The sequence below is a fragment of the Musa acuminata genome, chromosome BXJ3-8, assembly GCF_036884655.1.
Source record: "Musa acuminata AAA Group cultivar baxijiao chromosome BXJ3-8, Cavendish_Baxijiao_AAA, whole genome shotgun sequence".
Taxonomy (NCBI): domain Eukaryota; kingdom Viridiplantae; phylum Streptophyta; class Magnoliopsida; order Zingiberales; family Musaceae; genus Musa; species Musa acuminata.
Window position 1 is genome coordinate 44,842,940 of NC_088356.1, and position 24,490 is coordinate 44,867,429.

The 24,490-nt window shown below is 38.9% G+C and overlaps 4 protein-coding genes across 11 annotated transcripts; 2 read left to right on the plus strand and 2 right to left on the minus strand.

The window, feature by feature from the left end:
* Positions 1-672: 672 nt before the first annotated feature.
* On the minus strand, positions 673-2,168 carry LOC135644855 (protein CUP-SHAPED COTYLEDON 2-like). Of its 2 annotated transcripts, XM_065162782.1 has the most exons (5): positions 2,014-2,168; positions 1,736-1,929; positions 1,378-1,661; positions 1,255-1,304; positions 854-1,171 (listed from the first exon to the last, which is right to left on the minus strand). In XM_065162782.1, the coding sequence occupies exons 2-5, from the start codon at positions 1,902-1,904 to the stop codon at positions 997-999; spliced, it is 678 nt and encodes a 225-aa protein (XP_065018854.1). In that variant the 5' UTR covers positions 1,905-1,929; positions 2,014-2,168; the 3' UTR covers positions 854-996. The 2 variants fall into 2 exon arrangements, with proteins under 2 accessions (XP_065018853.1, XP_065018854.1); XM_065162781.1 differs by having other exon boundaries at positions 673-1,304.
* A 6,557-nt stretch (positions 2,169-8,725) lies between these two features.
* LOC135645994 (probable protein phosphatase 2C 59) lies at positions 8,726-12,237 on the plus strand. Its single transcript, XM_065165022.1, has 9 exons — positions 8,726-8,788; positions 8,947-9,179; positions 9,941-10,068; positions 10,283-10,381; positions 10,477-10,635; positions 11,384-11,470; positions 11,544-11,635; positions 11,764-11,838; positions 11,927-12,237. Exons 2-9 carry the CDS (start codon positions 9,112-9,114, stop codon positions 12,080-12,082), a joined length of 864 nt encoding a protein of 287 aa, XP_065021094.1. The 5' UTR covers positions 8,726-8,788; positions 8,947-9,111; the 3' UTR covers positions 12,083-12,237.
* LOC135645993 (uncharacterized) lies at positions 11,825-17,474 on the minus strand. 7 transcript variants are annotated; one of them, XM_065165021.1, is made up of 5 exons: positions 17,254-17,474; positions 15,078-16,661; positions 13,181-13,476; positions 13,000-13,110; positions 11,825-12,133 (listed from the first exon to the last, which is right to left on the minus strand). In XM_065165021.1, the coding sequence occupies exon 2, from the start codon at positions 16,473-16,475 to the stop codon at positions 15,420-15,422; it is 1,056 nt and encodes a 351-aa protein (XP_065021093.1). In that variant the 5' UTR covers positions 16,476-16,661; positions 17,254-17,474; the 3' UTR covers positions 11,825-12,133; positions 13,000-13,110; positions 13,181-13,476; positions 15,078-15,419. The 7 variants fall into 7 exon arrangements, with proteins under 7 accessions (XP_065021093.1, XP_065021090.1, XP_065021087.1 ...); XM_065165018.1 differs by having other exon boundaries at positions 15,078-16,683; XM_065165015.1 differs by having other exon boundaries at positions 15,078-16,910.
* Positions 17,475-21,594: 4,120 nt separating this feature from the next.
* LOC135644503 (proline-rich receptor-like protein kinase PERK9) lies at positions 21,595-24,183 on the plus strand. Its single transcript, XM_065162128.1, has 4 exons — positions 21,595-22,128; positions 22,232-22,329; positions 23,746-23,814; positions 23,886-24,183. The coding sequence occupies exons 1-3, from the start codon at positions 21,744-21,746 to the stop codon at positions 23,797-23,799; spliced, it is 537 nt and encodes a 178-aa protein (XP_065018200.1). The 5' UTR covers positions 21,595-21,743; the 3' UTR covers positions 23,800-23,814; positions 23,886-24,183.
* The last annotated feature ends 307 nt before the right edge of the window (positions 24,184-24,490 follow it).

Sequence of the window (24,490 nt, forward strand, 5' to 3'; positions counted from 1 at the left end):
CTAGGGTGACCTAAGAAAGATGATTGGAGAGGTGATCAGAGATAACAAGCCAACCCTTCCTCTGATTAGCATCAGGTAGATCAGTGTTGTCTGCACTGCCTATATATCTTTTGTTTGCTTCTTTCTGCCAAAAGGAGACAACTTCTTTGGAGATGGAGGATGGAACAATCTATCTAAAATTATATTTGCAGAAGATTTTAACTCAGCAAACACAAATTAAGTAGAATTTTTTTCCCTGAGGAAATGGAAGTTGTTTAATGTTCCAGCAAAATAAATGATGTTTACTTCGGCAATCAGTCTCCTTTTATCCATCAATTGCTGCTAAGAGAACATTGTTGACAACCTACAGAGTCTTCATCATAGCACAAAGAGTAAGGGAAACATACATCTTCTATTGAGGACATGAAGGTGATCACATGATAATAAAAGGGCAATCAAAAGAGACCTCATGAATATGCCTAATGTGGATTATCATAGATGTGAAGGTGAAAAGACTATGAATTCTGACAACAAGATATGATAAATATATTCACATTTTATGTTTTGTAATATTTCAAGAACATCCACAATATATTGTTGCCTAAAAGTAGCTTAAAGACATGTAATTTAGAGGAGTTTGCTGCAAGTGCTCATGAAATCAGCATCACCACCATGCCCTTTCTTCGACTCATCTTCACAAACAAGAAACATCTATTTGATTACTGTAAGTATAGTTGCTGTAAAGAAACACAAATGGAGAAGTGTGGAGGAAGAACACAAGACCTTACAAGAAACTCCAACAAGACATCCAATGGTACAGATCTAGAGAAGTAGCTTAAACTTAGTGTCTATAGCTTCTCTCCCTCTCTCTCTTAGTAAGAAGGCCAGTAGCCCTCATCGATTAGCTCCACACAGGAATCCACATTGTGTAGCCCAGTGATCATGGAGCTCACGTCAGTGCCAAATCCTCCATCCGCTCCTCCCATAACACCGTTGGCCAACACCGACGAAGGCAGCTCAGCCACCCCCTGCGGCGCCGGTGTTGGGGCCACCAGGTTTAGGTTTAGACCTGCAAGAGGGAAGCCGCCTCCATGGAAGTTGAGCTGCGGCTGGATCGGCAGGTTTGCTCCATGGCCGCCTCTGGCGAACCTCGAGAGTTCCATCAGCTCCGCGTTGGACAGGTAGCTCCGAGCTGCACCGAGGTGGAAAAGGTCGTTCTGGATCAAGGAATGCATCATGGTGTTGGTGGTGGCTCGCGGCTGGTGAGACGGGTACCTCTTTCCACCGGAGCTCTTCATGAACACACGGCAGACGACCCATTCATCCTGTGGTAAGCGCAAGATCACGGTCGCAGTACCCCATGGGTGCAAAACCTAGCCATGCAGTAGAATCACGTACCTTGTTGTTGCCCCCGAAGGGAGATTTGGAGTGGATGCGGTATTCGTGCATGACCCAGTTGGACTTCTCCCCTCTCGGAGCTCGCCCTTTGTAGAACACCAGCGTCTTCTTCAGTCCCACCAGCTCCGACGTGCTGCTGTTGCTGCTGCTAAAGATCTCCTTGTCCTTCCCGGTGGTCTTCCAGTACCCGGCTTCCGTGGCACGATTGGTACGGACGCCGGTCGGGTACTTGAGGTCGCGCAAGGTGAAGAAGTACCACTCCTTTTCTCCCATCTTCGCTCTCCCTGATGACACCATGCCGGGTTACCAACACTTCATCTCTACCCAGTCACCAACTCGGTCTTTGGGCTTCCTTTACCTGGGAGATCCCAAGGCTCGCACTTGTTGATGTCCACCTCCGCGATTGCTCTCGCACCGAAGTTTGGCTCAGTCATCTTGTTGGTGAGGTAGTGTGCGATGAGCTCCTCGTCAGTGGGATGGAACCTGAACCCCGGCGGCAGTCGATCTTCCTCTTTGCCTTCTTCCATACGGAAGATTTAACAGATCAACACACTGGAAGCGGAAAGATACATGATCAAACAACCAAATAACATAGCTGGCTTCCTCCGATACACATCACTCGATCAATTTGCGTACCTCCGATGCAAGCTGTATACCTAAAACGAGGAGGAGGACGGCAGCTCCTCCAAGTGTCATCCACCAAACGAGCCGAAGTATCTTCTCTCGCAGCCTCAGATTTAAGCTTTAGGGTGGAGGGGTTGTGTTGGTGAAGCTCTTACCAACTAAGCGTCTTCTCTTACAAGCTGCCGAAGCATGTCAACACAAAAAACCATATGGGTTACGATCAATCGAACACCTCTTCGATTTTACTACTTCCTCCATCCATGTTTGATTCATCCACTAGAAGGAGGAGTGGCTCCTCCGGCAAAGATTTAGTCAACACACAAAAAAAATACCCTTAAAGATTTATTAATTGGACTATTTAATTAAGATTTAAAAATAGTAAAATGCACTCAAAGATTTTTTTAAAGGATATTTGATTTTTTATTATAAAAAGTAAAAAAAAATCATATTATATTTAGTATTATTAGAATAAAAAATATAGTCACCGATTTTTCAATGAAAATAAAATTGGACGATATAGGAAACCTTAAAATCCATAAAGGATTATCCAGCTCGGAAAGTCACCACTCATGGAACAATGCCACGTTAGTCGGGCCCACCTTACGTCACGTTTGACCGAGGGAGCGGTAGGGCAGGCGGGCCAGCCGGGACGGGGTCTCCCCATGCACGCACAACCCCGTTGACTATTCCCCCACCCCGCCCAAAACAACAACAGTGATGCAGAATGCCATTAAGCGTCTTTTATGCTCTCCATCGGTTCCATTTCCATGGCCATTAATTGTCAGTGCTTTGTTCTTCGTGTGTTCTTTGTATGTGAATCTGAACCGCATCCTTTGGTGGTATCGGAAGACACTCCAGTTGACGTCAACATCATTTAATGGTGCATGAAAGGGTGTTTAGCTTTGTGTCACTTGAAAGTGAGGAACTCATGGTTTAGTTCTCCTTGTCATGGAGGGGATGAGTTAATATTGTTGATTACTCCTATATGTGTGTATGCTTCAAACAAAATCTTCGGTTTTGTGATCACGAAGAAGAAAAAAACATTCTCCCAGTCTTATCATTTTATGTGATGTATGGGGTCGAACACACAAGTAAGTCTGCTTTGTCTTGAATCTGTACCTAAGATGACTACTTGCTCTAGAAACAGAAGTTGTTTTCTCTTGGCAGCTTGTGTTCTTGGTGTCATGGAGAGATGATAGTGAGCAACACACTTTGCTAAGATGTCAGTGCTGGACACACGTACCTTTCTGCTGGTTACTTATCAAGCACTTCATGACATGCAGATCTTGAGCTGTCCTCGTGATCTTTCTCGAGTCAAATTCTACTGTAATCTGTGTTCAGCTCCTCCTCATCTCCTTGACTCTGTAGTTGTGTCTTTGTCATTTGCATACCTAAAAGGGTTTATGATCATACGTTGAGTTTGATTGATGTGCATGGCATGATAGAGTGGCTTCACAACAATGGGCAAACACCAAATCCATTTCCAAGATTAGGTAGGTTGCATCTATCGTGTAGATATGGATTTTTGTTTGTGTACAGAGATGCAATCCTTCATGAATCATTTGTCACTCCTTGTACTGTTCTCTTGATTGATAGTTTTGAGTCACTCGAGTTGAAATCCATATTAGAGAAACCAACACATCAAGCAAATGGTGATGTTGATTAGTGTCATCGTTGAATGACTCATTGGAAATGTGATGTTATCCCCAGAATATGTTGCCGACATCAGATATGGATCATGTTTGCATGATGTCCTCACTTTCATATTTGCTTGCCAAACACTTTAAATAAGATGCTCATTAAGAAGTAATCCGCTTCCTCATGTTCTTGAGTTGGATTACCAACTTGTCATGCCCAACACACAAGTACCTCATGTTCTTTAGTTCCACTTCTTGGAGTTCTTGGTGGTAGTATGCAAGAAACAAAGCACAACTAATCTTATCTCTGAAGTGAAATCTAAACTCCATTGATCATTAATTACTAAGACATTTCAATCATAATTTATAGCACTTCCAACTGTTAGAAGATTGATCCTGGTCTTATTACACAACTTGTTGATGCTACTTTGAGAAGTTGAGAGTACGCGATCGATGATGGTTATCGACATGTTTAGAACAACTACATGTTAGGGTTGAGAAGAATAAAGTTGAGTTGAGATAGCCCCAAGTGAACCATAGTCCATGGTAGATCATTTACATGTTATTTTCTCTCTCTGAATGCATTTTAAAAGCTATACAGGAGAGATGAAATCATCAGACTGATACCAAGTAGCTGCCTGTTTGAATTGGCTGCTCTCAGGAAAATGTCATCTTTCTTGTGGTTAAGATGTTTGATAGGATAGTGAGAAATGCACTCATTAAGATTGTTCTCAAGTTTAGTATTAGACACGAAATGAGGGTGCAAACCGTATCAGTGTGATCAAGGAGAGTAGGTAAGACTGTCACATTCACATATTAGACTCTTCCATCAATTATATACTTCCTTCATTCTGGTCATCCATGATCAAATCAATTGCCTAAAATTTATGTTTACAACACCACTGGCTGTAGTGAATTTTAGAGTTTGGGTGCATATGATAATGTTAGTCTGAAAGAAGTTGCTTGTCGTTTCAATAAGGGGTAGTACTGTTTGTTTCCTTTTCTCAGTTTACATGCAATGCTTCTTGTTCTGATTGCTTTTGTTGCATTGACATATAGCAAAGGGGCAAATCAACTGGACACAAGGAGGATAGTCAATTCATAATAGTCAATTCATAGTCAATTCATAATATTTCTATCAATTCGGATTTTTTACTAACTTGAGTATCGAAGTGATTTCATGGTATAGAAAAGATAGTTTTTTTTTCCTCCCGAAGATAAGAGTAAGGGTTTGTCGAAACATTTCGGCATAACGATTAGCACTGTTGTGACAATCAACAAGGTCCACTCAGCTTGACTTATCAAGTAGATATCAAGCCAACTATGACATGATTTCAAATATTTATATGTTAGATATATATTTTTTTAATTAAGAATGTCCATGATTAAAGAGACTTAGTAACTTATAGAGTGTAATGATCCAACTTGATAAGCTAGCTCACTCATTAATTTGAACCATTGGCCTACTTAAACCCAAGTTAATAATTATACACCTATCACAGTCTTATAAGTCAACCTAAAATTGTGGACATCAACTGCTCTGAAATTGAAGGCAATTTTCTCAGAACATTAGAAGAATATAATGTATAACACTTAGAATTTAGTTGTATAACTGTACATAGCTTCAAGACTACATTTGTATGTCTGACAGTTGAATTTGTCTATGTAAGAATAGACTTCTCCCACTTTTATTGTTTATTTGCAAGTGCTTGTAGCCCAACTTATACATGGAGAAGTTAGGTCCCATATAAGAAGTCTGGAAGAAGAGACTACTTCAACCTGATTCCTTGAGTTGGTGCCAACCTTCTCCCTGAATGCCAATGCAGTTTCCCTTTAACCTTGATCAGAAAACATCACCATCTTAGGTTAGTACAAATCTCTAAAAGTAGAGACTATGAAGAAACCAGAGACACTTAAAAGACATGATAGCTCATGGGGGGATTTAGTGGCTATCTACTGCTCAAACAAACTCAGTTGGCTTATTTATGGTCCTGGTTTTGATCCTTCTTCAAACAAGTACCATCTACCATTTAACCACCTGATAAAAACAGGAATCATAACCTATGATAACTGGCAAAAACAAAACAAGAAAGTGGGGACAACCCATGTATATTCTTTCTAGAATTACTCGACCGATCGAATAGTCTGCTAAGAGAATATCTTTGCTATAATAACTTAAAGATCTGATGATGCTAAACAAACTCTGTTTGCTATGAAATTACACACTAAACCTACTAGACAATCATTCTGTGACAGTTTGAATATTTGCTTTATCCACTCAGAGAGCAAAATTAATTGTTACACAGGAAAAGGCACTTCAAAAGAGTGAAGACAATCTTTTGCATAGGAAAGCTGCAGTAGCTTTCTTTATTTGAGTTGCATGGTGTCAAAGAAAGGACCTCTCTGTATTCAGCCTCATATCACCATTATGTCTCAAGCCTGTGGACAACAAAACAAGATAAGGAGTTAACAGACAATCTAAAACGGGACAAAAATTACAAGAGAATTGCATTTATCTGCGCTCAAAACATATCAATTAAAAACAGTAGAATATAAAGATGGCAAAAACCAACATCATTCACACATCAACTGATGATGTTCAAAGATTTAAGAACATAGCTCTTCAGTTTCTCCGACAACAATCTTCGGAACTAGACATCTTAAACATCTCTCACAGGACCTCAAAGGGTTTCTCCCTGTAGTTATTACTGAACATATAACTGACTTTAAATTATTGATTCACATCACCCACTACATACAAAGTTAACTCAAAAGTCAAAGCTATCTTCAATAACATTTTTTAGGTACCATCAGATGGTTTTTCACGTCATAGAATTGATGGTGACTTGATATAAATATTATCGGACTTAATTGCTCATAATAAGATTATAAGGGGAACAAAGAGAGTAGACTTGCTCTGAAAATTTTGGCCTTCTGGAAAAGAAGTGAATGTATCAAGAACGTATGAGCGATCTTTAGTAAAGCTGTAATACGTACTTGACATGAAATCCAAAGTAGGTTCTATGAGGAGCATCAGATACCTAAGGCTACAGCTGGTTTGGCAAAAGCTAATGAATATCTCTGGACTAGTTTGGACTTGGATTAGTAATGAGAATAATGTCTTTTTCTGATTTGATGAGTGGCCTCCAGGAGGGCCTTTATTTAGGAGATAGAGATTGTGGCAGATTCCGATAATCTGATTGATGCAAAAGTAACAGACGATACTTTGTTTACCCTACTTCTTCATGAACAGAATCAGCAAATATGAGATGAGACACATCAGAGGGATACCAATGGAAAGCAGGATGATACTACTTCTTAGGTATCTAAAAGGCCAGAAACATTGCATGCAACATGATGTAATAGTGGCTTGGTTTAGTATTGCTTGGGGAAAAAGGATGTGGCAAGACACATTCTCTTTCTGTTGTAGCCACAAAAACTTATTTGGACCAAGTAAATTCTGATAAAAATGGTAATATTTCAAAATCCAGTTTGTGTCTGCTGTCATAATGCATCTTGAAAATAGAGCATCTATTTTACAGTCATGAATATACATGAAGTCTCTAGACAAAGGTCCTTCACAACCACAAGGCTAATAGGGAAGATCATCATTCAAATGAAAGATCGACAAATTCAGAAGAATCTAAACAAATCTTTTGAATTCAAATTCTCAGTAAAGCAGTCTTTGCTGCTGCAAATTATCATGTGTGGCCAGAAAATATTAAAGGGTGCCGAGAAAAGTGATCAACAATTACACAATATTTGATGCGATCAAGGAAGATATGAGGTCCAGACTAGTTGTTGTCGAATCTGATGAGCAGAGTGATGACATCAGACAATTATTTGTTAGCTAACATTAATAAATGCGCTTTAGTGAGTGGTATGTGCGTGTTATCACATTCGAAGGAGATGATGCTTCCTGCTACTGTCAATTGTGCTAAAAAATAAGTTGTATGCCACATACACATGGAAACAAGCATTTGATTACCGAACAAAATACATGTCTACAAGTAACAACATTCAAGAACTATAACTCAAAGGGCAAGTCACACACATACCCATCGTAGTACTACTAAGACCATATGCAGATGTCTACATTGCAAAGAAACCTTAACCAATAACTATGCAATACATTAGGTTAATCAAACGCGCAGCATAAAGCAGAAACATCTCCGACTAGCAAGTAAAGATAAAACATCTCTTCACAAGCTGAAAGATCGATGTTATGAACATCCAATATCTGCAAAAAAAAGGTCACTTTTTTAAGGAAAAGAAGGAACCTTTAGGGGCGATGCAATCGTTCAAAGAGATGAGAAGATCCTTCCTACTGCGTCTTAGTCCGGGGGGGTGGTCTATCGGAGGCCAGCCTGTAGATCCAATAAACCTAGAAACAAGGCACACAAGGGGCGGATCAATCTCCCGCATCCAGTGCACAACGAAAGTGCAATGAATCCAGCGAGAGGAGAGGACGGTCGATTATCGTACCAAAGCGGAAACATGCGCGACCATGAGGACGACCACGAAGAAGGGAGCGGCTTCCAGAATCCACGGCCCGGATGAGGTCTGCGCCATCGCCGAACCCTCGAACAGAGCGGCTCCCCTCAGCTCGCTTGCACCCTAAGAATACCGACGCTTGGCTCTGAGGCGGTGGCCATATTAACCCGGATGTCACACCCCGTCATCCACCTGACCTTTTGTTGGCCTCGTAATGGGACCCACAAAAACCACCAAGCAGTATTTTCACCATTATGCCATTAGGGTATATCTAATATTTATGGGGTCTTTTGCCTTTTCCTTAGACCATTTTCGACGACCAAATCAAAGTCGTCCTCTTTTGCGCCACGTAGTAGTTTGGGATCTTGTCCAAGCACTGCGGTTTATATAATCATCAAATCGTCATTTAACGGTCAGGTTACATACACGTGGTTAGATCTCAGACGTTCTACATCTTTCGACGGTTTTGATGCAGAAATTACAATTGCCAGTAGCAGGTGCGGTTGGACGGGATTAACCAAACTGGAGTCAATTAAATCTTTATAAGTCGTAAAATTGAATTCTATGGATAACTTCATTTAATTTAAATTATTATTATGATTATTTCTCGTTTCTCCACCTTCTTGTCAGCTTCGTCTTTCTCCCACGACCAGAAGGTGAACCACGAAACCCGGCGTTGGTTTCGCCTCCGCCATCGTCTCTCGTCCTCTCTCTCCTTACCCTCCCTCTCTCTTTCTCAAGTCGTTAGGGTTTGTTCTTTCCTTTCACTTTTCCTCCAATCTCTCATTTAGAGGTTCTTTGTCGGGATCTACAGGTGGTGACTGGGGTTAGATTTTGGTTACGGCTTCGTTCGTGAAGGATGTGCAGATTTATGACGTGGTTTAGTTCCCCGATTGGCGGATCAGATCAGCTTCTCTTTGTCGTTCCTTCTGAATTCAATTCTTCCTACTAGTGGAGCTCGTAAAAGAGTCGAATAAGGATGGGTTATATGAACTCCATGAGTGGGCATCTAGCAGATAGCTCTCCAGTTAGCGGTGGAGGACTCAGGTCGCTCTTTTTTCTCATTTCCATTCACAAAAATCATTTCTTTATGTTGTATCTGTTAATTTTCAGCTTTCTATGTGTGGGTGATCTTGACAGAGCAATAGTTAATGTTGTGCAGTGTTTTTTATGCTCGTCCTGAGCTTGTCATTTAGGATTTTTGAAGCTAGCTAACATAGATATGATCAGTGACTTATTACAGAAGATTCATGAAGTATCAAGTCATCTTCTTTTTGGAGAACCTTACACAAAGTTTGTAGCAATGTTCGCCGTACCATAGTATATCGTCGTATGGGTGATATGTATCAGTCCAACAAAAGATCGATATGACAGTACATATGATCGATATGGCAGTACATATGGATTTATTGATATGTCCTGTCATATTGTGTGTCGGTACATTGATATGATTTGGTATGTACCATATCGATGGCCGGTTGGTATGGACCGGTAAAATGAACTATGGTTTGTAGTATAAATGATGATTTGGTATTTCATAAACAAATTGATTAGCTTATCCCTTAGCAAGTTAGTCTATGACTGGTTCACATGAATAAGATGTATGTTCAGAAAATCTTAAGCAATTCTTACAGGATAATTGTGTTTTCTTCCCCATATTTTTGTAAATCTAGGCATGAAGCAAATGAAGAAAATTCGGTAAGACACTATGCTCGTCTCTGCTGTTGAGCATAATTTACATGCAAGACCATTGTGTACGTTAACAATTCAACAAATATTTGTAATAACACTTGTTGTCTTCACCGCAGTCAGAATCGGAAGTTCAGTTATGGGTATGCAAGCTCTCCTGGGAAAAGATCTTCAATGGAAGACTTTTATGAGACAAGAATCGATGGCGTCGATGGAGAAATTGTCGGGTTGTTTGGAGTTTTTGATGGTGGGATTTTTTCCCTGTTAGTTATAGGATGTTTGATCATATATATCTTGGATTATGTTTTCCATAGGTTTAGCAACTCTTTAACCCAATATTGGGCAGAGATTGTCAACTGTGTTGTAGTCAAGTAATTTCACATACTTTTTTTAACTTCCTAAGTCTCTTTAATTGGAAGGCATGTCATATATAATTAACCTAATTATAAGTATATACTCAGGTCATGGTGGTGCTCGAGCAGCAGAGTACGTCAAGGAGCACCTCTTCAGCAATTTGATTAGACACCCCAAGTTTATCAGCGATACGAAGTCAGCTATAGGTGTTTCCTACTTTACTATTTCATTGTCTGTGAATCACGATTTTCTGTCGACACAAAAGTCTATCAAGTCATTGATCAATTCTCTAATCTTGCAGCTGATACATACAGACATACTGACTCAGAGTTTCTGAAATCTGAGATTAGTCAAAATCGTGATGCTGGCTCAACAGCTTCAACCGCCATCCTTGTGGGCGATCGTTTGCTAGTTGCAAATGTCGGGGATTCTAGGGCTGTTATATCTAGGGGAGGGAAGGGTAAGCCCCAGAAGTATGATGTGCTTCTATATCAGTTCGTTGCTAGGGTGCTAATCCAATGTGCATAGATATCTAACGGGTTTGTTTTCTATGAATTCAGACACTTCAAAAATGCTTTTGATGTCTGTATAGTTGTTTATCAGATACTGATACTTGTTTGATTCCTGCAGCATGTGTCGATTAGCACCCTTGTATTATTAACTTCTTTCTGTTAATGTATTGAATATATGTAGGATGTTTATATCATCTATATGAGGCTTCAAGACATGTCAACTATTATCATTAACATGTAGATTCGATTGTCAACATATTCCTTAATGTTCTATATATTTGTTTGATGTATTTTACTATCTCTTTGAATTTTGCTACTTGCATGTATGGTTATTATGCTTTGTATAAATTTTATATGATGATCATAAATTGTTCATATTGCACAAAAGTAAAAAAATATAATAATATATAGAAAATATACAAGTATAAAATGCCATGCCATATCTTTTGTAAGATTTGTCATGTTGTCATGTCTGTAATATGTTGTTATCTCATCTTGGTGTCCATGCTTCATGGTGTGTTTTGGATGGATGTTCTGTGCACTATTTAATACTTCTTAGAACGATTTGCATTATTGACTTACCAAATCTTTGTTGTAAATATCAGTCATTTTACAAATTGTCGTTCTTGAGATTAGTCACCAAGCTTATTTTGAGTTTTTAAACTTACATATGTAGTAGTTTGTTATTTTTTGTAGCTTTTGCTGTCTCAAAGGATCACAAACCAGATCAAACAGATGAAAGACGGCGGATTGAAGATGCCGGAGGCTTTGTTATGTGGGCTGGTACTTCTTCTCTTCTCTACAAAATTTGTTGTTCCTTTAATATTTCAAACCTAGCGAAATTTTATGACCGCAGGGACATGGCGTGTTGGTGGTGTTCTTGCTGTGTCACGTGCGTTTGGCGATAGGCTCTTGAAGCAGTTTGTTGTTGCAGATCCAGAAATACAGGCATGGATGCCAAATCTACAGTATACAATCAGTATATTGATATCATAATTTTATATGTTTATGAAAAGGTTAGAGGCTCTTTTCCTGTAATATTCAAAACTTTTAGTTACTTTAAACTGTAAACACAGGAGGAAGTCGTTGATCATTCTCTGGAGTTTCTTATACTTGCAAGTGATGGATTGTGGGATGTTGTTACAAATGAGGTATTTGACCTGATTTATTATACACAGATCCATGAAATATTTAGCTTGTTCAGTTACATCTCTTTTGTTTCTCACTGAAAATTCTCAGGAGGCTGTGGCCATGATACAGTCCATAGAGGACCCAGAACAAGCGGCAAAGAGACTGTTGCACGAAGCTTATCAAAGAGGAAGCGCTGACAACATCACTTGTGTCGTGGTACGTTTCTTGGTTGGCCATGGAAACACCACAACGGAGCAGAAGTAATGCTCATGTTTTTATCTTGTCGAGTCTTAGTTGTCCGCAGCTAATATATGTCTGAGAAAATGAAAAATCACTACTTCATCCCTTTGCACGAAGTAGGAACATATGGATTTCACATGTTCAAAAGTATCTGCTAAAAGAAGGTTGAATTTTGTTTATGGCACCCTAGTTTTCCGACGGTAACATACTTCGTGAACTGTGTTGTTAGTCTTGAATGGATCCTTAAAGTCATTTTTCAATGTAGCATATAATCAAATGTTTGATTGCATTTACATGAATATTGACTGCAAATGTTATTGTTAAGAATCAAATTCTTGAAATATATGGTCTCATCTAATATGGACAGTATGTGGAAACAGCATGATGGGTATCATATTGTCATTGATAACAGATAAGACCTGATAAAAAGGATGCATTCCGTGTGCAAGGATTTCATTTGACATTTTATGCATCAAGTTCTTGTTCAGAAAAATGTTTGCCCCAGGATCAGCTCACACAGAATCAACTCGAGTTTCTTGTTCAAGTTGTGATGAATAGATTTGGCTTGTTTATCAGTTTCTCACTAAAAAAACCTACTGGACATACTCCACTGTGAGATTATCCCATTTTTATCATATGACCTAGCTGGTGGTGTATAGTTTTCTCCAAGGGTTTAATTGCTGATGTATATACTATATTACAATCTTTCATCAGGGGTTGATATCATAGTGGTAGAATGTGCTAAAATTAGTGAGACAAATTGCAGCTACATGGTTTCCATAGATGTGCAACTGGAAGTGATCTAATTCCTTGTCATACAGTCTAAACAAGGTGGGCTCATTCTATATGATAGCATGCTTCAAACAATGAAGTTAATGGAAAAGCAAGATCTGGTGACCTACTGCAGTGTTCAACATGTTCAGGAGTAACATAATTTTGACCTGTGGATTAGGGGATGCTCGAGCAGTGGAGGGAGGATAAGTGGCTGCATCTTTGTTCTCAATGCATACTGAAGCGAACTTGACTTTTGATTCCTTCATTCTACAAATCAACTGCATCAAATGAATCAGTGTCCTTTTTTTTGCTTCTTGTTGCTTATCAATCGAACAGGATTCAACTTACCAATTCAGGCTGCACTGTTGTTAGGTGCCTGTTGAGAGAGATGAAGTGCCAGCATTAGAACACGAGAGCAGTACACAAAGCCAACTAACCTGAGTGGTCCTGCAAGCGAAGGACCTGAATTCAAGAGAATTTATATGCACCACAGGATTGATGAGATTGAACTCCCAAGAACAATAACAGAAAAACACTTTCTTTATTTTGAGAAGCTTCTCACCAAGGTTTTGTACCACCACTTATCCGCTATAGTTAGCTATCATGCACATCAGTAATGAAAAGATCACGAGCAAGGAATAATCCTATAAATGTGAGAAATTCAATATAGAACTTATATCATCATATCAACAAATTCAGTGACCAAATTCTGATGGGTTTAAAAGGTGACTAATTTGAGTAGCAATTACTTGATGATCAAGAAAATAGGCAATCAACTAGTTTCTTACCATGGAACTTATCTAGTAACTTAAAGCCAACTTCTATTAATGCTTTTTGTTTTACATGTATCGAAGTAAAATGACCTTCATTGAATTACTAATTAATGATATCCATATTTAACTTGGAACTTGTAAAACATGTGCAAATATAGAAACTCAGAAAATAGAGAATTGCTTAAAGAGCACCAATGATTGACTTTGACAATTACGACTTTTTTCCTTCAAATTTATGGGTGAGGATGTATGATCTCATACACAAGGCTAACATGAACATATCCAGAATTTTATAGCTTTCTCTCTAGCTAATTTTCTCAAGAATAACAACTGCTAAACTAAAGAGAGTTTAGCAGTTGTTATTCTTGAGAAAATTGCCACTAGAAACTACTTAAACATGACAAATATCTAACATTAGACACCCAACGGGCAGTTTTTCATAAGTAATGCATGATCATGTACATAAGTCTAACATAAACATATCTAAATTCTAAAGCTCTCTCTCTAGCTAATTTTCCAAGGAATAATAGCAGGCTTGGCAGCTTACCATGAAAATGTTTGTGTTAATGTTTGTCATTTAAACCACTTAAACATGAAAAATGACTAACACTAAACATACATGTAGAGAGGCAGTCTTTCCTGTGTATAAAGCATGTAGCAAAGAATAATACCACAAAACATACCTTGTTGGCTATATTTACCAAAATCAATAAGTTATCTATCCTTGTTGGATATGACAAAAAAGATTTAGCATGGTCAAATTTTTGTTGGACTGGGTACACAGAGAAGCAAGTTGAAAGCTTCGAATAATTCAAATATCAAGTCAGATGGTAACAGAGGCAAGGAACTGAACTTCATGAATTGTTATGCTAAGTAATAAGGAAATTTAAAGGATATACGTATATAAACATGTGAAACTGTACAAAAGCTCACTGCAGTTTCTATGAAGGCCTCTCTTTGGAAACAATTTTGTTGTATCAAATTTGTTACTACGGGTAATTTTAGATGCTTCCTTTAGAGTAATATTCTAGAAATTTTTTCTTAACTATACATTATTCCATAAGGATAGAAAACATGAAACAAATTTGTCAAACTTTATATTGCAACTTAGTTTGGTAACATGTCAAAATTTTCACATTGAAATGGAAAAATCGCAAGGATTGAAATACAATAGAAGAGAGAAGGAGAAGCTCCTACAAGAAAACTGTCTTCATGTTCAAGAAATACTACAGGAAGACATCTCCCAGCAAAAGAGCACCACAAATAATAAATGTACAAGGAAAATGAGCCCCAAACATACAGAAAGTATTCCAGATATGTAGCACCAAATGAATATATTTTGAATGTTAAAATAAAACAGATCAATGAATGATATTCCTAACTGAGCAGAAAGTTTACTAATTGATAATACATAGATCACAATTTGTAGACCCGAGGAAGATGATTGTATAAGATACATAAAAAAATTATACCTGCAAAACTTCCTCCAGAGTCTTCCATGATGTCAATTACATAGCAGCTCGAGACCTCTGGTGTGATATTGTGATGGAGATGCCTCTTCAGGGACAGTAACCTACAATAAATGAGCTGAACAGAGAGAGTTCCTTTTTTTTTCCCCTTAGAATTATTCTTGAGGTGTTCCATGTAAGGATCTAATAGAATTATTCTTATTGAACTCCGAAAGAAGCAGATAAAGCATATCTTTTTCCTGAGGAACTTGAATCTGCCATTGCAGTACCACGTAGTCTTCCTCAAAAGTTGATCCATCCAGGTGCTATGACTTTTGCAAACCTTAAAATAGATTTTGATTTTTCCTATTCCTCAAATGAATGAACACATATTTTCTCAAGAAGTAATGACCAATCTCCACCAAGTTGCTGTGGGTTTAGTTCCATTGCTCTCCTAAAATCCTTCATACTCAACACATGTGTGCCTTCCAAAGACCCAACGGTACCTTGCACTTGGATGTCATTTCTTGCCCAAACACCATTGATGGGCTTTGCATAAGGCACAAGATTGGAAACTGCCTGTTTTGTCAACACATGTCCTGTTCCTGCCCCTACTAGTTCAATGCACAATTTAACCAGCTGCTTCAGATACGCATCCAACCAACTGTTCAGCAAGTTGGCACAGTCCATTGTTACTCCTTCCAAGCCCTGTGATTGAGCCATTTTCTCCATTCGTTTCTTCAATATCTCAGTATCACACAGTTCACTGCAATCATAATTCCTACAAAAACTATCAGTGAGAGCAGTAACCGCTGACAGAATTCTCCTCCTTGCACCCGTGGTGTTTGCCGAACAGAAAAGATTTCCGAGAGGAGCCTGAAGAGGACCTCTGAAGGAGTCCAAATCACCCCTATGGTCCATGTTCTCCCCACATTTCGGGGGAACAACTTCCTTAAGAACCTTGTAATGTACAGATCCCTGGTCAAGCAGAGAAGGCTCCTCTATCCTTGCTCTCTTTGCTGGCAACTCATGAACGCCACCCTGCTGTTGCTGCACTGATCTCTTCAAATAACATGAGCTCAAATCACCATTCTCACCCAGAACAGCTTCAACCTCCACCCTCCTATTCTGTCCAAGGGGGCTGGGGCAGTCTCTGATCCTGTTATTATCACTACCACCTCTAAACTTGTCGTTTGACCATGGCAAGATATCCCCATTGGACCAAGTGTGTGAACATGTCAGGGCTTGTGAAAAACCCAGTCCATCATCTGATTCAGGGGAATTCTTCGACACAATCCCAGTTGGCCTATGTGCAAACCTGCCATGATTGACTGATAGTTGAGCTTTGGCTTGACAGGCATTGAGAAGTATAGAACGAATGAGCTGATTGTGCAAAGGGAGATTCTCATGGCCGAGCGTCATAATGCAGAACTTGTTGAACTCATGCTTGCTCAACTTCTGTGACAACAGACCATTCAGATAGCTGAAATAGCGGTTCGCTTGCTCCTGGTCGAGCTGCTTTGCTATCTGCGACTTTAGCTCACCGAGGTCGATTCGAGAATGCTTTGTCACCGGCGGGGTCAGTGGCGGTGGCAGCGATGGTTGCCGCTGCAGCATTGGTGGGGGCGATCTATATCAGCAAACAGTAGCCATAGAATTAACCACCAAATCAGACGACTACAAACCCTTCTGCTTCTCCTTTTATTATCTTTATAGGTTTCGGGCAAGATTAGGGTTTGCACCTTCTCTTACAGAGAAGGCGAGCTATGCACTATTCCCACCTCAACGGCGGCAACAACGCTAGCGGTAATCCTATCTTCCAAAGAAGAACACCTCGAGCAACACAAGATCAAGAAGCTGCACCCGCGAAGATGCAAATTTGAGACCAGAATTCTCAAACAGAGATCGAAAACCCTAAAGAAGGCGAGAAGCAAGCAGAATCAAAACCCACGCAGAAGAGGACAGCTTGGGAATCTCCTCATTGCGCGACGGAACCCCACGAAATAAACATTGGCGATCTGATCCCCGGTCCGCGATCGAAGATTCCATAGTTGAGAGAACCGGATCGCAATTGCCTTAGCGAGAGGATCAAAGCGAGACAAGTAGACAGAGCAGAGGACGAACAGAAAACAGAAGCCAATCCGAGCGGAGAACGACAGCGCAGGCAGAAGAAGCAGGGTGGGAGGGGATTCGAGCTTACCTCTCCGCAAGCTCCGACCAGCGGGAGCCACCGCCTGGATTCGACGACGAAGGAGCCTCAGCCAGCGGCGAACGTATCTCCAATTACTTTCCCCCTCTTCTCCTCGCTTCCCTCTCTTCCTCCTCTCCTCCGCTTCTTCTTATTTCCTCTGCCGCGCGTTGAATTGGGATGAGATAGAGCGGAAAGAGTCCCCTATTCTGTTTCCGTCCTCGTCGACTCACCTCTCGCCATCGGCGATCTCTCTCTCTCTCTGTCTCTTTTTGTTTCGTTGATTAGTTCCAGGTTTATTACCCGCCATGTACTTGACTTATGATTGGAGACAGCAAAGGAGTCGCGTGGGTCCTACCAGAAACCATGGCGGGTGCGTGGTTCGTAGAGGCGATCAGTTTTGTGGGCTGACTTGGGACTAATCTCGAAGCAATGCGGTACGATGTGGTGGCGGGAGGATCTATGTTTCCGATTGGGGGAGCAGCCACGCCTGTGCTAGTTTGACATTTTGCGTCAAAGTCAACGGGGATTGGTTCTTGCGTTTAGTCCAAAGACCGACGTCGTATGATTGGGTGTGAACTTAGATCGAGTAAATTTGGCCGGCGAATGGTGGCGGCGTGAAGTGTAATAAGCCAAGAGAGAGAGAGAGGTGACATGTGAATTTGACATGAGACGGCTGTAGGAGTTTGAACTTATACCTTAAAAGTCAACGGGGATTGATTCTTGGGTTTGACTTGGGTTTAGTCCAAAGACCGATGTCATATGATTGGGTGTGAACTTGATCGAGTACATTCGGACGGCGAATGGTGGCGGAGTGAAGCGTAATAAGCCAAGAGGGAGAGAGGTGATGTGGGAATTTGACCTCACAAGGTGAAAGTCAACCGATGAGGATTTTGACTTCCACGAAATGCATAACAAGCTGTTTCATTGTCAGCTACTTCACACCAAAGAAAGATATCCAATAAAAGTCTCGCCTAAAACCATCCATCAATATTTACATATTTTTTCTTTATAATTATTTTATTTGTCAATATATACTCAAAAGCAAGTCTCACCCAAAAGATTTGGAACTTTTCTCCAAAAATTCTCAAAGTTTCTATTTAGTGCATTCGTAAATTATTTATACATATAATGTCGTTGACTTGATCTTTCATCAAACACTTGAATGGATCAGCTCATAAGATATAAACAATATAACTATTATAGTATTTTTGTTGAGATAACAAAATAGTGTTAGATTATTTAAAAATATTATAAAAAATATATTTCTTAATGGTATATCTTATAGATCAATCTGTAGAATATGGGTGGAAATTAGTATAGAGTCAAGTAGGAGGTATTACAAATATAAAGGGTTTAAGAGATCCAAAATGTGAAGACTTCTCTCGAAAAATTCTAAAAAGATCGAGTAGGTTTTTTTTTATGAAATCACTCGAAAGTGATAAGGAAAATATGGTTAATAATCATGATAGGCAAAGGAAAAAAAGAAAGAAAATAGTAATAATAATACTAATAATAATGCATGCCAAAAAAAAAAGTTTCATCTTATTTAATATTTCAAGTATATAACATTGTCACACCGGTAAAGAAAATGAAAAGTAATTATAATTTTGACGATACAAACAATTATATTGAATTATAAAATGAGGAGATTGAGACCTTTCTCTATGATCTAATAAGAACGTCACTGATTCGATTTCAACTAAAATATAACATATAAATAATTTATTACATACAGGTTTGGAATCATGAACTAATTCATACATATAATTATGGTGTATTTCTTAAGTAAATAATTCACTTAAAAGGGAAAATTATATCCAATGCTATATATGTAAAGTCATGTAGACAAAATTGTTGTGATCTTCACAGAGTATAAAATTGCATAACTTCCACTGAAAAGAGTTGAATGCTATGTGTTCAAAGTCTCTTCCAGAATCTGCATTCAGTCTTATGATGACTGCTGAATGGAATGATGATTTTGAGGTGAACAAGTGTCTGATTGCTCTACAGTGAGACTGCCTGAGGTTGATTCATCACATCTGAACTAATGACTGGTTGATTCCTTAGTGTCTGTGTTAGATGTCAGCAGACTGCCATTGCTGCAGCCTGCATGCTCACCTAGTCAAACAAACCTTCATGACTTAATTGTTAATCTGAACAAGCTCCATCAAAAGGTAATCCCTCATCTGTGCAAGAACATGAAAGATCAATTGCCAGTTGCATCAGTTTCTATCTGATGTATTTTTTTCATTCTCTCAATCAAGCAAGTCAATTAGCTCAGTGGGGTTTTTTAGATTACATAACAATTTAGTCCAGTGAAAGCAACAAATTTATGTACAGTGATGGATGCTACTACTGATGTGCTGGTGGAGTTCCTTCACAATGACAGATTCAGCAACTTTGTCATGCAGAGGTTTGCTATTGTTTCTTTTCCATAAAAAAGGATTTTATCGAGTGTAAGAATGCATTTTTGAGTCATAATCGGAATCGAATCACTTGAGGAAAAAAATTATGTATGGAAAGAAATCCCATGGAGATTAGGGTTTAATTATCATATAAATACTTTATATATCTCAATATCTTGAAGAGCGAGACGAAGTATAAAAAAAAAAGAATACCTCGATTATTGTTAGAGTTTTCTTCAATAGTGAGATAGAGAGGATGACGAAATTTTTTTTTTTAATGATTTACATGATAAGATATACAAAGAATTTCATACTTTGGATTTTATTGATATCATATAATAAATAAATTTGAGTTTTATATAGGTAGGGATTACCAAATCATATAAATCATATTATCGATTTACGATTTTTTTTTCTTTATATCAAGATTTCTCCCCCTCCCTAATAAAACAATTAGTCCTTACCCTCCAATAATCCTGGTAGGGATTACCAAGATTTCTTTATATGAATGGTTGATTACGTCCAATAATCCTTACCCTCTATTAAAGTTGGCTGAGAGGGAAGAAAGAAAGGTAAAGAAAGTTCAATTTAGCTTTGTGTTATTGTTGGGAAAGCAAAGAAGATATGATTAGCTGATACCAAAAAAGCTGAGCACAAGAAGAGAGATTACCAGTGATTGAAACCTTGTCTCTTTACCAAAGTAGACCAGCTTCCTTGGGTGTCCCCATTCTTTGGCAAAAGCCATGCCATTGTCCTCTAATCCTCATTGATTCAATAAGAAAAAGCCTGTGTCACTCAATAACTTTGAGAATTATGAAATATTTTAGTTCAAGATTTTGATTCATACCGAGTAAGGTTAGTTAGTTTATTACGATCCAAAAAATAATAATCTCTTCAAATATTAGAGAAGATAAAAATAAATGAAAGTAAGAAAAGGGTGAAAACTCTAGGCATAGAGGCTGTGATGTTCTTGAAAAGATTTTAAGAGTAAATGGATGTGATTGTTAGATCCACTTAAAAATATTGGTCTAACTTGATAATTCCAAGTCATAATTGGATATTTAAATCGAATAACACATGTAAATATATTATTATCGATCTATTCGATCGAACATACAACTCGATCGACACTCTATTTTTAATAAAAATATGAGTGAAATATTTTTTTTAATTTTATCCTTTGTCAATCTAATTTATTATTTATTTCTTATTGCTAAATTTAAATTTATAAATTATATGGTAAAATTATTAATTTAAATACATAGTATTTAAATCATCCATAATAAATGGAGCTTCAATGTCATTTAATAAATAATATATATATATATATATATATATATATATATATACATATGAAATAAATAAAAGAGTTACTAATTTTGTAGGAATTATAATTTCGCCTAACAGAATCAACGCCCATGTATTCTCCTCCGCGAGACAACACACCTTCGGTCAAAGACAACACAACACGTCGGTCTTCCTCGTGTCCGAGTCTGACAGTTGGCGCCTTACTCGTGATAATATAAATGCGACAAGCGTCTTATCTATCGTGCTTACCAAATTACCGGAAACCCCTACAGCCAATCTCTAATTTACCAAGCTCTCACCCACTACCTTTACAACGCCAGCGCGAGACCAAGTGTAGATAGTGGCATAATTGGTATTTATTGCAACGCTAAGTCCATTATCCGCCGAAGCGGCCTTGCAGCTTTAGTTTTCGAAACCCGATGTATCCATGGATTAATTATTATGTACTCAGTAAGTACTTACACTAGTGCTACCTCTGTTGCGATTGGTGTGGGATTAATTGAATTGTCTAGTAATGAAACGGTGAGGAACGGGTACAAGGGTGATGGGTGGAATGATCTTAAGATTCGGCGACAGTGGTCTCTCCTTTGGTCGGCACGCAGCAGAAAAGCGAAGGAAGAAAAAGAAAAGCCTCATAGACCGTTTGAAAGCTCGAACGCCTTCTTTGCTACACGAATGGTGACTGGGTTCTGCCAGTCCAATGCCTCATCTTGCCCTTCTCCTCTCCCCCTGAAACCCTAACACCACAAGTCGCTCCTCCATTACTTGCCCTTCTCTTCCTCCGCCATGGCCTCCGCGCTGGTGCGAGAGGCCCCGCCGCCTCCGGTGATCGGCAAGGTCGGGAGGTACACAGTGTTCATCACCCCTCCGCGCACCCCGAAGCCTTCCGAGGCTCTTGAACCCCAGAGCGCCAGCCTTGGAAAGGTGGCTCCTTTCCCGGAGAAAGCTACCTATTCGCCGTCCCCGAAGCTCCCCGAGACTCCCAGGTCCCAGAGCGCCAGCCCTGGAAAAGTCACCCCGTTGCCGGAGAAGTCTGTCCCTTCGCTGTTCACGGTGCCGGCATCAATGCCCCCGGTGCAGGTCCCCCCGCTGCAGTTCGATAAGCCGGCGACCAAGTCGTCCGGGTCCGTGTTCGGATTCTTCTGGGACGCCGTCGCTAAAGTCCAAGATGGTACCTTCTTGTTGAGATTTTAGGTTTTATTTGGTTGTTTTCCGGGAGTTTCTTCGAATGAGGGGTTCTGAAAGTTTGGTGCTTTCATGGTTTTCATTTCTAGTGCATTCAAGCTTCGATGAGCGCTTGGCGGATTGGTTTGGATTGGACCAGTCGAAGTATCAGTGGGCGTTGAACGATTACTACGAGAATAATGGAAAGGTTAGCGCCCTTTTCCTGTGGTCTACAGGTTCCTGGGTTTTATTATTATTTTTATTATTACTTTTACTTCAAGTAGATGACTCTCTGCTTTATTTTTCATTCATCTAGTTTAATATATGGCCCCCTGTTGGGTGTTTAGATCTATGGGAATGTTCAGGTTTGGATGTGAAGAACAACATTTTACTTTATAGACCTTCTCAAATGTCAGATACCTTCAGGAATTGTTGGATCTATAGTTATCTTTAACTTGTCATGTTGCATTTTGTTAACTTTTTTTAGGTTAGTTTATAATACTTCAGGAATTGTTGGATCTATACTTATCTTTAACTTGTCATGTTGCATTTTGTTAACTTTTTGAGGTTAGGTTATAATATTGATGCTGGCAGGAATTTCAGTAGCTAGTAATAAAATTTTTAGATGCTAGTTTGTCCTGTTTCAAGTTACTCTTTTCTTATGTTTCTAGTCTGTGTTTGAAGAGGTGGAGAAAGATGTGGGTTGCCGGGCAGCCGGGATGGATGTTTTGACTTTAGTAGTTCTAAGAATTTTTTATAGAGAGAATTAGGTACAGATGGACATATAATTTGGTATGCTTATGAATGTTTAAGTGGAGACAAATTTGTTATCACAAGTATTTCTAAGCACTGTATTTATTTTTAGAAAAAAGAACAGGCCGGTTTTAATAGTAGGCAAGTTTGACTGTTTCACACTGCATTTTCTGAGACTTTGTGTTTTGCTTGTCATGTTGATTTGCTTTTGGCTGATTTAGAATCACGAGGCAGGAAAAGCTAGGGACAGGCATAGATTTACTGTGCTTTTGCATGGTAAACAAAGCACAGCTGAAGTTAGTACTTTGGTATTAGATCTTATTGGCTATCTGATTTAAACATTGAGTGTTTTAGAGTGATAGAAACTTACGGTGGCTTTGTCATCTTAGAAGGCAATCTGAGAGAGAAATCCTTGTTTGTGACACAAGACGACAATATTATTAGGTTCCTGATATATTAGATGGACACCTCAAGATATAAGATGACCTTAATAAAGGCCTTGGCATAACGAAGAGGTTTTGTTTTACATGTCTTAATTCAAAACGGCTCATAGCTGGACTTAGTGCACATGCTTTAGTGCCACAAATTCAGTGATTGATGCTTGCCCTCTTTTTCATATGTCTTAATTTCTTCAACCTTCTTCATACTCTGTAGCAAATATTATCTTATATAATATTTAAACAAATTACAAAAGATAGTCAAAATGCCTGCTCTTTGTGTTTCTTTGCTTTTGTTCGCCTTGTCATGCATATATTTTTTTTTAAATGAGGCATAATGCAATTTATTTACTTGATCTCTTTTTGAATTGTGATTTGTTTTTGGATAAATAAATTCCGTGGTATGCTGATATTCCACAACTTCTTCATTGCAGGAGAAGAAAGTTGGTAAACCAAAGGAGGTTGTCAGCAAAGAGCTAGCTGCCTGATATTTTAATAATTAGGTGATGTTGGATCTCCATTTCTTCCTTTGTGTCGATGCTTTTCTAAATCTTTCCATCTGCATTTATTGTAGGAAAGCTTCTCCAACATCGATGTGGGAATTATGAAGACCGAAGACGTATATGGTTAAACACCAAGCGTATGACAGTGGCCATGCTCATGTGAGCCTTCCTTAATGACTGTAGTGCTGCTACCATATAATGCCATCATGCAGATTTCTCAGATATAGGGTCCAATCATGGAGGCGAATATTTTTGGCAACTGGATATGTTACCAAGTCTGTACTTTCACCTGGTGGCATTTTTGTGCATGCACTTGGTAAACCAGTCATCAAAATTATTACAATTGCAAGCAATCGTTTTCTCTGCCAATGGCATTACTTGCTGTTCTTGCTAAGTTTAGTTTTATCATCTTAATTACTCCTGGAGTTTGTGGTTTGGATCAATGTCATAAACAATTCAGCTGGAAGCAACAATGTTGCTTGAGCTCTTCCTGCCCACAACTGTTTCAGAATGTCCAAGACATGTCTTGTTTCAAGTAAGTAATATCGTATGACTTCTTGATGATTTTTAGTATCTATGAAGACAAATACACCTCATAAAATTATGCATAATTTGTTTCTCTAAATGCAAGCTTTTTGTTCTAATAAAAATGTGGTAGCAGAGAAATATCATTGGA